General features: G+C 46.2%; 1 protein-coding gene across 1 annotated transcript in view; it reads right to left on the bottom strand.

The window, feature by feature from the left end:
* Positions 1-11,894, bottom strand: part of LOC136631323 (tumor necrosis factor receptor superfamily member 5-like) — a 59,107-nt gene extending 47,213 nt beyond the window's left edge. The window contains exon 1 of the mRNA XM_066605582.1: positions 11,754-11,894. Within this exon, the coding sequence (XP_066461679.1) occupies positions 11,754-11,834 (81 nt within the window). The 5' untranslated portion in view covers positions 11,835-11,894. The remainder of the gene's footprint in view (positions 1-11,753) is intronic.
* Between the last annotated feature and the right edge of the window lie 740 nt (positions 11,895-12,634).

Below are 12,634 nucleotides of genomic sequence, written 5' to 3'. Positions count from 1 at the left end.
CAAATATGCTTTCCCCTGTCTGCCACCACTTCAATTAACTATTTCCCACTACTTAAAGCAATACAGGAAGATTTAAACGACTTTAAAAAACATCACTCTACATGGCTGGGAAAGATTACACTATATAAAATGATAATTCTTCCAAAAATCCTTTATTATTTCAGAACACTTCCTATTCCGATCCCCCAAAAAATATTACAAAAATTCCAGAGTCAGATGTCAGACTATGTGTGGAATGGTAAACCACCAAGAGTGGCACGCTCTATCTTGTCTTTACATAAAACCCAAGGAGGAGTGGATCTTCCCAACTTAGAGACTTATTATACAGCGATTCTAATTAATCAGTCAAGAGACTGGCTAACCCACTCGAAAATGACAGGATGGGTAAACTTGGAACGAGAAATTATTAACTCCAAAGCCCTAAAGTCGCTAATTTATGCGACTATTATGGCAACTCAACATTCACAATTGAGGTCAAAAATTGTGATCCCAAACACCTCACCAACAATCACAGCGACAACGGCAGCATGGATCAAACTTACTCAAAGCATAGAATATACAAAAACCCATAACCAAAACTCAATACCATTAGACACCCTAGAACATTTCATTCCGGGAATGAAACTAAGCAATTGGTTAGAGGTGGGGATAAAACAAATAGCTGACCTTTATGAACAAAACTCACTGAAACCCTTTTCACTATTGGTCCATCAATTCAACTTACCAACAACAGAAATGTATAGATACTTCCAATTAAGATCCTTACTGAAATCCATCCACCCTCAAAGTACAGTGATCTCTCACATAATGATTTCAAACATAACAAAACTACAAAAGGGAAACAAGAGTTCAACCAGACTCCTCTACGACCAGATGACTGGCAACCTACGGTCGGGTAAGAGATGCCACCTTTTAAACTGGGAAAAAGACCTAAAAACAAAGTTCTCTCTTGAAAGCTGGTTAGAGTCTTTTAAAAGAACTAAACAAGCAACAAAAAGTGCCAATTTAATAGAAACCCACTTAAAAACTCTCACAAGGTGGTACCTCACTCCGGACCAACTAAAGAAAAGGCGGATAGTCGCCGGGGCTGAATGTTGGAGGGGCTGCGGTCAGGAGGGATCCCTAATCCACATTCTTTGGGCATGCCCTCTAATCACCGTATACTGGTCTAACGTATATGCACTAATTAACAAAATCTCGACTACTAATGTCCCGAAACTCCCCGCTACAGCACTTTTGCTTCTCGACCTTGGAGAAATCAAACCTGAAAAAAGACAGTTAATAAGCCACATATTGATGGGAGCAAAAATCTTAATCACTAGGAAATGGCGAACTACGGAAATCCCTCATATAAACGAGTTAACCCAACTTATAACGGAACACGGAACCTTTGAGAAAGCTCATGCGCTTAGAAATAACTCATACCTAAAATACGCGGCAGTATGGAAACAATGGTTTGACAAATTTCAGCTAGATGTCTAAAAAACTGTTATTTTCTATGTTTTCCTATCCCCGCTATCCTATAATCCCTTTGTTCTTCTCTCCCTCCCCCCCCCTCACCTATCAGTCCCCCCCTGTATCCTGACTTACCTAACAAACTCAACATTGTGTATCTTAAATGACTAAACATGATTTCACACTGAAAAATTTGATTGTTTCTGATTTTCTATTGTAACTTCCTGGAAAAAATTGTTTTATTACTAATGAATATTTGTATACCTGATTGTGAAATTCAATAAAAATCTAATGAAAAAAAAAAAAAAGAACCCCTTTCTGTGTTGGTGATGAAACCTACTTTCCTCTAATCGTAGCGGATGTCCTCTTGTTACCGTCGCAGTCCTGGGTGTAAACAGATCACGGGAGAGATCCTTGTGTTGTCCCCTCATGTACTTATACATGGTTATTTGGTCGCCTCTTAACCTTCTTTTTTCTAGAGTAAATAGTCCCAATTTGGATAGCCTCTCTGGGTATTCCAGTCCCGTCATTCCATGTATTAGTTTAGTCGCTCTTCTTTGAACCCCCTCAAGCACTGTGACATCTTTCCTGAGCACCGGTGTCCAGAATTGTACGCAGTATTCCATGTGAGGTCTGACAAGTGCCTTATATAATGGAAGGATAATGTTCTCGTCCTTCGCCCCTATACCTCTTTTGATGCACCCCAAGACTTTATTTGCCTTTGCAGCGGCTGACTGGCATTGGTTACTCCAGCTCAGTCTATTATCCACTAATACCCCCAGATCCTTTTCCATATCACTTTTCCCTAGTGGTACCCCATTAAGTGAATATTTGTGACATCCGTTCCTCTTGCCCATGTGCATAGTCTTACATTTTTCAACATTGAACTTCATTTGCCATTTTTCTGCCCAAGCCCCCAGCTTATCCAGGTCCGTTTGTAGCCGCACATTGTCCTCCGTTGCATTAATTATATTGTATAATTTTGTGTCATCTGCAAATATTGATATTTTGCTGTGCAGCCCCTCTATCAGGTCATTGATAAATATGTTGAACAGAGTGGGGCCTAATACTGAACCCTGTGGCACCCCGCTAGCGACTGTGGTCCAATCAGAGTACGAACCATTTATTACCACCCTCTGCTTTCTATCGTTGAGCCAATTTTTTACCCACTTACACACGTTTTCGCCCAGTCCGAGCTGCCTCATTTTGTATATTAGCCTATTATGTGGCACGGTGTCAAAGGCTTTAGAGAAGTCCAGATATACAAGATCAATAGATTCTCCCTGGTCCAGCTTAGAGCTTACTTCATCGTAGAAACTGATCAGATTTGTCTGACATGAGCGACCCTTCATGAATCCATGCTGGTGAGGAGTTATTCCCTTAATCTCCTTGAGGTACTCATCGATGGCGTCTCTCAGAATCCCCTCGAAAATTTTTCCCGTTACTGAAGTGAGACTTACTGGCCTGTAGTTACCAGGCTCACTTTTGCTCCCTTTTTTGTAAATTGGAACCACGTTGGCAATGCGCCAGTCCAATGGTACTACTCCGGTCTTGATAGTGTCTAGAAATATTAGGTATAGCGGCCTAGCTATCTCGTCACTTAGTTCCTTTAGTATCCTTGGGTGTAATCCATCTGGGCCCGGTGATTTATCAATCTTAGTTTTCTTTAGACGCTTCCGCACCTCCTCCTGCGTTAGGTATGAGATATTTTGTGAGGAGTTCGTTTTATTCCCCTGCATCTCGTGTGGCATTTCCTTTTCTTTGGTGAACACACTTGAGAAGAAACTGTTTATTAGATTTGCTTTCCCTTCGTCATCATCAATGATTTCTCCTGCATTGTTTTTTAAAGGGCCAGCGCTCTCCCTGCAAATCCTTTTGCTGTTTATGTAGTTGAAAAATAGCTTCGGGTTGTTTCTGCTCTCTTTTGCGATCCGTCTTTCTGCTTCCTCCTTGGCAGTTTTAATCGTGTCTTTGCATATTTTGTTTTTTTCCCTGTATGATTTTAGCGCTTCTTCGCTGCCTTGTTGCTTTAGTAGTTTGAACGCTTTCTTCTTTTCGTTTATTGCCCCTCGTACCGTCTTGTCGAACCACATTGGTTTCCTTTTAGCTGAGTTTCTTTTATTTTTAAAGGGAATGGACTGCTCACATGAGGCGATTAGGATCCTTTTGAACTTTTCCCATTTTTCCTCCGTACTGATATTTTTGAGGATGTTGTCCCAATTAATGTTACCGATAGTAGTTCTAAGCTCATCAAATTTTGCTTTACTAAAGTTTGGTTTCTTTGTCACTCCCTGATAAGGCTTCCTATTGATTGACAGCTGGAAGTTGATTATATTGTGGTCGCTGTTCCCCAAGTGCCCCTCAACCTGCACCCCCTTTATACGTTCCGGTTTGTTAGTTAGCACTAGGTCCAGAATGGCTCTCCCTCTTGTTGGTTCCTGCACAAGTTGGTTCAGGTAATTGTCTTTAATTACTCTCAAGAACTTATCACCCCTGTGAGATTTGCAGGTTTCGTTCTCCCATGTTATATCTGGGTAATTAAAGTCCCCCATGATAATTACTTCGTTGCGCTTTGACACCTCTTCTATCTGCCTTAGTAGTAAGTCTTCAGTTTCTTCTGTTGCTTTTGGTGGTCGATAGAAGACCCCTATCAGGATTTTGTTATTTTTTCCTCCCTGTATTTCTACCCACAGAGATTCCACCTGTTCGTCTCCTACCCCTATATCCTCCCGTAGCCTCGGCTTCAAGTTCGATTTGACGTACAGACATACCCCTCCCCCTTTCTGGTTCCTTCGGTCTCTTCTGAAGAGATTGTACCCCTGCAAATTCACCGCCCAATCGCACTTATCATCAAGCCATGTTTCAGTAATTCCGACCATATCATAACTTTCATCAGTCATTCTTGCTTCAAGCTCGCCCACTTTACCGATCAGACTTCGTGCATTCGTGATCATACAATTTATTTCATTTTTTTTGTTTTTTAAATTTGTTTTGTTGCTATTCGTACTTATGGCTGATCTATCAGTTCTAACTGTACTAACCCCACCCCCTGCTCGTCCCCCATTCCCTTTGCTTGGACCCAGATCGCTAATTACACTGGCTACCCCACTATTTCTCATTTTACCCTCCCCCCCAGTCCCTAGTTTAAACACTCCTCCAGCCTTCTAGCCATCTTTTCCCCCAGCACAGCTGCACCCTCCCCATTTAGATGCAGCCCGTCCCTACGGTAGAGCCTGTAGCCGACCGCAAAGTCAGCCCAGTTCTCCAGGAACCCAAATCCCTCCTTCTTGCACCAACTCCGGAGCCACTTGTTTACCTCCCTAAGGTCCTGCTGCCTTTCTAGTGTGGCTTTAGGTACAGGTAGTATTTCCGAGAAAACTACCCTGGAGGTCCGCGCCCTGAGCTTGGACCCTAAGTCCCTGAAATCATTTTTGAGGGCCCTCCATTGACCTCTAACTTGTTCATTGGTGCCAACGTGCACCATGACTGCTGGATCCTCACCAGCCCCTCCCAGTAATCTGTCAATCCGATCCGCGATGTGTCGAACTCGAGCGCCAGGAAGACAACACACCGTTCGACGATCCCGGTCTTTATGACAGATTGCCCTCTCTGTCCCCCTAATAATTGAGTCCCCCACCACTAGAACCTGTCTAGCCTGCCCTGCGCTCCCCGTCCCCGTCTCACTGGAGCAGTCATCCCCCTGGCGTTCAGAGGGCGTGTCGTGCTGCAGCGGTGCTGGCTCTGTAATGGCATCCCCCTCATCTGCCAATCGTGCAAACTTGTTGGGTTGTGCCAGTTCAGGACTAGCCTCCCTGGTTCTCTTCCCTCTATCCCTCCTTCTTTCTGTCACCCAGCTGACGGCCTGCTCCCCCTGCACTTCCGTACTACCATCCGCCCCCGCCTCTACCCCAGCGAGTGCCTGCTCAGTGAGCACCAAACTCCTTTCCATGATGTCAATGGCTCTCAGTGTTGCCAGTTGCCCATTTAGATCCAGAATGTCCCATCCTTCTTCTCTACAAAGAAGAGACCTGTCCCAGCAGGGGAACTGGACGGCCTGATATGTCGTTTGGCCAGAGACTCTGAAATATAGGGCTTATGGGCTTCGTGCTCATGCCCAGATAAATTGAAAATGGCTCCCTTAGGGATGGGACTGTCGGGGATTAAATCAATACCACAGTCCCACTCCCTATGGGGAGGCAAAGTCTCAGACAGTTTTTTGGGGGAATACATCCTGAAAATCAGACAAATACTCAGGAATAAGTATGGTATCTGCTGAACACATGGATATAGTAGCTAAGTGACTATGACAGGACAAGCCCCAGTGTGTCAATTCCCGAGTGGACCAATCAAATCGGGGATTGTGCCATGCCAACCAGGGCATACCAAGCACTACATCAACGGACATCCTTTCCATTACCAAGAACGACAGATTCTCAGAATGGAGAACACCCACAGGGAACTGTAAAATGGGAGTCCTCTATTGTACAACTCCTGCCGACAGATGAGTAGAATCCATACTAGTGAAGCAAATGGGAATCTTTAACTTCACGAATTCAGTCATCAGAGGTCTGACAAAACTTAAACTAATCAAATTGGCGGCAGACCCTGAATCAATACAAGCTTGGCCGGACCGAGTGAAATTCCGGAAACCAATCTGACAAGGCACCAACAACTTAAGGAGTACCTGTGATCCTAGGCGATGCTCCCAGAAATCGCCTAGGATCTGAAGTTTTCCGCCGGTTCAGACTGGTGTTGTAGACGCTTCTGAAGACAGGTCCCTACACGATGTCTGGCTCTTCCACAATAGAGGCAGAGACGACGAGTCAGCCGGAACCGTCGCCGTTCCTCGGGACTCAGGTGTTCCACTTCCATACGCTCGGCACCAGAAGTTGGCATGGGAGAAGTGGGAGCGGGTCTGCTGGATTCCCTAGCCTTACAAGCCTGATGATCCTCTTTTCTAGCCCTCAGCCTCCTGTCAGCTTTGACCGCCAATTCTATCGCATCATTGAGTGTCACGGGGGCGGGATGAGAAATGAGTAGATCCTTGACCGTTTCAGAAAGACCCAACAAAAACACATCTTTAAAGGGGTTGTCCCGCGGCAGCAAGTGGGTCTATACACTTCTGTATGGCCATAATAATGCACTTTGTAATATACATTGTGCATTAATTATGAGCCATACAGAAGTTATAAAAAGTTTTTTACTTACCTGCTCCGTTGCTAGCGTCCTCGTTCCCATGGAGCCGACTAATTTTCGCCCTCCGATGGCCAAATTAGCCGCGCTTGTGCAGTCCGGGTCTTCTGCAGTCTTCTATGGAGCCGCTCGTGCAGAATGCAGGCTCCGTGTAGCTCCGCCCCGTCACGTGCCGATTCCAGCCAATCAGGAGGCTGGAATCGGCAATGGACCGCACAGAAGAGCTGCGGTCCACGGAGACAGAGGATCCCGGCGGCCATCTTCAGCGGTAAGTATTGAAGTCACCGGAGCGCGGGGATTAAGGTAAGCGCTCCGGTAAGCTTTCTTTACCTCCCTGCATCGGGGTTGTCTCGCGCCGACCGGGGGGGGGGGGGTTGAAAAAAAAAAAAACCCGTTTCGGCGCGGGACAACCCCTTTAAGAGCGCTATCGTTCCAAGAGGTGTCACCTGCATACAGTCTAAATTTAGAGCAATAGTCCTCTACCCACTGCTGCCGCTGACGTAGAGACATGAGATGAGATACCGTCAACCTGCACGGTCCGGCTCATCAAAAATACCTCCAAGTTCCCGAAAAAAATAAAATCAACTGACTGCAGGCAAGCCGAGCTCTCAGGTAAGGAGTAGGCCCATGTCTGGGGGGGGACCCCGAATAAGGACATAATCAATCCCACTTTCTGGGATTCTGAGCCAGAGGAGCTCGGCCGCATCTGAAAAAACAATCTACATGCCTGCTGAAAAACAAAAAACTTGCTCCTCTCCCCTGAAAATACCTCAGGAAGCGGACACTTGGGCTCAGAAATAGATGGGGCGGTAGAAACATGCACTAACTCCCGCTGTTCCTGGGCCACCATACGACCGGACAGGTCTTGTATCACGACTAGAGATGTGCGAGCATACTCGCTAAGGGCAATTACTCGAGCGAGCATTGTCCTTAGCGAGTACCTGCCCGCTCGGAAGAAAAGATTTGGGTGCCAACAGGGGGCGGGGAGTGGCGGGGAGGAACGGAGGGGAGATCTCTCTCTCCCTCTCCGCTCCCCCCTGCTCACTCCCGCAACTTACCGCTCACCCCCGCTGGCACCCTAATCTTTTCTTCTGAGCAGGCAGGTACTCGCTAAGGACGATGCTCACTCGAGTAATTGCCCTTAGCGAGTATGCTCGCTCATCTCTAATCACGACCACTAAATCCTGCAACTGACTTGCAAGGGTACTCATTGCCTCCATTGGAGAGCAATTTTAAGGGCCAGTTATTTTACGGTATACTACCCTTGACACGCCAGCCCGGGTGCCCCAGATCACACCCACAACCTCTGTCCCTGCCTACTTGCCTCCACTCCTGGCTAACCCCAGGCGGGCAACTGGGCAGTGATCCCTACTCTCACTAGGGACCAAAAAAGGGACGCTGGCGTACCTGGATGGAAAGGGTAGAATACCGACAGAAAAGGCAGATGTAAATGACCAACACGAACAATACTAAGCGGAACTGAGGCAGATGGAAAAACCTGGCGGATAATAGCAAAGTATAGCAGACAAGATGACAGAAGCAGGAGACTAACCAAGGCAGACTAGCTAGCACACTGAGGGAAACCAATAACTGACAGGGATTGCTGGTCTCTGCCTGACCTTTAAACAAAAGCCTCCGCCCAGGGGCAGAGAGAGGGAGATAGCCAACTCCCAACAAAACATAATAAAAGGGAGCTCGTGTACGGCAGCTGCACTCACAGGTGCGCGCTCACACCACCGCATGCCACCAGCACCACGCCGCCCAGGCACTTGTGCCCCCTGCAGCCGGACAACCAACCGGGGGGATGCGCCCTGACTGCGGGACCCCGCACACCGCCGCCCTGGGAGGACCAGCAACTGCGCATGGTAACAAAGATTATTATTATATACAGTAATTGGTAAAGCTCTTAGGAAAGTTCTGTCTTCCCACCAGTTATGTGCATCCCCTTTAATTTTATTTATTGCTGTAGAGAAATACTGTACGCTACATTGCTTTTTCTGACAAGTAAAAAAATGTAAACAGCATGTCGTACCGGACCGAGGACTATGCTAATAAGTGGGAGAGCCTTCAAAGACTGTCAAAATGGTGCAAAACTCCTAATATGGATATATTATTATTGAGTTGCCTTAATTTGTGTTTAGAACACATTTGTTAAGATTATATATAAAAGTGTTCAACCTTTTTAATAAGTCAGCTCCTCGTTCACCAACCTTATGGGCCGCGGTGAAGCATCGAAAAAAGTAAATTCTGGCGATCCCCAAATATAATCCAACTCTTCCGATCATATACCAAATATTCATGCACTGAAAGTAGTATGGCCTTGAATTTACAGTCATGAGAAAAACTCTATATTTTTACGTATAAAATACATCTTGTCCTTAGGCCGTTTTCTTATGCACAAGAAAATTGCGTTGCGAGACGCCCAAATCTAGTATGAATATGAACCCCATTTTTTAAATGGGATAACACACGAGCAAATTTTTTTCCTGCATTGCGGGGGGGAAAAAAAATCGTGCTACGCCCTATCTTTGGACGTGTTCTCACATCACCCATTGTTTTCAAAGGGCCAGCAGTAGCATCGCACCGCACATTAGATGCACGCAACTTCGATGTGATGTCTTCCATTAAAAACAGAGGATCGCTATTTCCCCGAAGTGCTGCGAGGCGGTTTTGATACAAAAATCCGCACCAAAATTGCAAGTTGCAAAGCGCAAAATTGGTTCGTGGTTCCCGGCCCGATATCGTACTTGCCTGTGTGAAATTAGCCTTAGGCCGGCTTTCCATGGACAAGAAAAATCGAGTGAGATTTGTGCGTTGCAAGACGCACAAATATGAACCCCATCCTTTTGAATAGGGTTGTACACATGAGCAATGTCTTCTCGGAGGCATGTCCTATTTTTAGGCATGCTCTCACATTGCAAATCCCATGGTTTTCAATGGGGCCGGTGGCAGCATCACACCACGTGTTAGGTGTGTGCGATACGATGCCATGTCTCCCTTTGAAAACAATGGGAGAAACTCCGCGATAGCTAATATCCCTAAGTGATGTCACGCGGTTTTAACAGAAAAGCTCCTTGCTTCCGCGGGAAAATCGCATGTTGGTGAGCACGATTTTGCGCCGTGGTTCACGATCTCGTGCTCACCTCCGTGTGAAGTTGGCCTAAGAAGGTCAAACATTAGGCCAATACAACCTCAGATGAACAAAAAGACATGACAAATTACACAATGTAATTATTTAACAAAAACTAGACAAAAATCCAGAATCGTGCAAAAAAGTTAGGGCTCATTAACATGACCGTGCCACGATTTAAATTTCGCGAGCGGAGAATCGCTACGATTCTCCGCTTGTGGACGCCGGCACTGCGATTTCCATAGCAACGCTATGGAAAGCTTTTCAGAGTGTGATCGGTGGGCAATTTTATCGTCTGCGGATCACCACCCATGGACAGGCAGCCTTAGTAAAAACGACGCGTTCGAAAACGCTGCGTTTTTCTGTGCTTTCAAGCGCATTCTACAGTGTTTATAGCACATCCCATCATTGCAATGGCCGATGAGCTGAATTTAACCCCCCCACCCCCCCTAACACTGAAATGCCCTAAAATAGAGCAGACAGCGCTCCGAAATTCCAAAAGCTTGGCATTAGAACTGCGTAATCTGCAAGCACAAAATAGAATGCAGGATGTTCTATTTTGCTGCGTATATACACGAGATAGAGACTATTGTCACATATATACCTGAAGCCCATACACTATTACATTGCGCATGGCCTGGGGGTGTACGTATCATCGCTAAGCGACCACACAGAAAATAAAAACAAAAACATACAGATGTACTGTGCATGACTGTCTATGTAAGTACGTGGTGGCTGGAAAAAAAAAGTCAAGGTTTCACAATGGTGCAGTCAAAGTCCAGACAAATGAAATGCTGGACGGGATCTTTGTGTACGCAGTGTGCAGCTTTTAGTCCAATGCACGGTCTGCGTGACAACTTCAGGAGGTGACAGCACAGGAATGGGGAGCAAAGCATGTATAAAAAATATTTCCCCTGACCCCTAGGAACCTGCCCTATGAACACTGTACTCATAATTTAGTTTATGGTGCTCAGAGCTGCTCACATGTTCCCTTCAAGAAAGCGGTGCATAAACGAATACCCACAAACCACAATGAACTGAACTAAAAGAATGGTGTGCCTCATTTCCCCCGAAATGAAGTGAGATACTGATAAAGTCAGAACAGAACTGCAGCAGGAAATGGTGACTCACATTGACTGATCCTCACAACTGAGCTTCAGGAATACTCGATAGGATCGCACTAAAATCACAGATGTCTTCCCCCATTCACACATTTATGTAGAGCGCAGTCTCTATCCAACAACATCATTTTCTCCTTCTGGAAGAGAACATGTACTGTGCTACCCAGAGTTTGTCCCATAGATCTGCCCCCTCTACCCGTGTGTCATGGATGATGTAGGAGGCAGCATCCACAGGGTGATTGAAATCTCGCACGTATGTCGGGACATCGCGGATCGGCGCTTGTGCCGATCATTTGGCCTTTTTGTGGATTTAGCGCACTCCTCTGCCCACACACCACTCCGCCATCCCCCGGCACACAGACAAGATTTCAATAGCCCCATCGGTGACATTTTTTACGTCATCCATGTCACACAAGGCAGAGAGGGGCAAGTTTATAGGACAAACTGAACAGCAGAGAAGGTCCGGCCGCCCACTGAGCCGCCATTAGGATATGGAAATTTTAAAACGCTATTTCTCAAGGTATGTTTTCTTCAGAGTCATAACCAAATACGTTTGGGAGCAGCTGTACCGCAGCCGTCTGGCGCTGTGGCGGATTCATATGCGTGGAAGGCTTACAGGTTCCCTTTAAGAACTTTCTCTAAACTGCACAACTTTCTGCACTTTCTGCACTGGGTGACAGTTTTCTGATAATGAAATCAGTAAGAATAGAAATATACCACAAAGGAACAAAGTGTTAACAGGTGTCCCCATACTGAGGGATCCACAAATAAGACACATTCTCATATATCCCGAGGGCAGCTAATGCCGGCAGCCCGAATACACAACCCCCGCTGCACCTTCCACCTCAGCTCACCAGGTACAACGCCAACAAGAACCGACAGCCCATGTCACACGTCGTGGTGGTCGGCCGTGAGCCAGCTGCCAGGATACCCATTACAGGATCCGCTCCCAGAAGCACAGCTCCATTCCTTTCTTCAGGCGAGCAGAAGCGGACTGAAAGTATCACAAACGTCGCCTGATTTTATTTATTGTAGCTGGAGAGGGAGGACTGTAGGTGGTGCTGAGGGGAGGTGCTGGGAGGTGGATGTTTATGAGGTAACTCCACAGTAAGCAATGACCAGCAGCAGAGACGGATGTGCAAAGGTACAAAAATAACACGTTTATGAGATAACTGATGAACGCTGTAGGTGAGGGGGAGCAGTAGGATCCAGGATATATATATATATTACACCTACCTCTGCAAAATGTATATTCGATATGTGCCCCCAAACAAACTGGCTGAAGACCACTCTTGTAGTATAAACATGTGGCAGGTCTGAAGTGTTACAATACCCTTCTCAGAAACCGTCCTCGTACGCATAAGCGCTGTACATGAGTGTATCCGCCATACAGTGACTGTATAACAGCGTCCTGGTAAGCGCTAGCTCAGTAAAGCCGGTTGCTGGCTGCAAGTTCCCGCAGCAGATTCTGGCTCTGACCCTGCGTACCTGTTACTTCTGTAATGCGGATGACCCCAGACACTTGCCTTCGGTCATGAGGAGTACAGAGGTTTTTATTGTTAATGTTTGTTTTTCCTGTGCTGGCACTAGTCGATGACGCAGATACCTGCGGCCTATCCACAATGTCAATGGAAGCGTCAGCACCAGAATAGAGCATGCTGCGGTTTTTTTCTCCGCTTGCAGAAATTGCAATTTGTATGTGTGCGTGTGAAGGAAAAAGCGAATTTACATAGCA

The sequence above is a fragment of the Eleutherodactylus coqui genome, chromosome 6 (assembly GCF_035609145.1).
Source record: "Eleutherodactylus coqui strain aEleCoq1 chromosome 6, aEleCoq1.hap1, whole genome shotgun sequence".
Classification (NCBI taxonomy): domain Eukaryota; kingdom Metazoa; phylum Chordata; class Amphibia; order Anura; family Eleutherodactylidae; genus Eleutherodactylus; species Eleutherodactylus coqui.
Note: the sequence above shows the minus strand (reverse complement) of the source record. Positions and strands in the feature narration are given on the sequence as shown.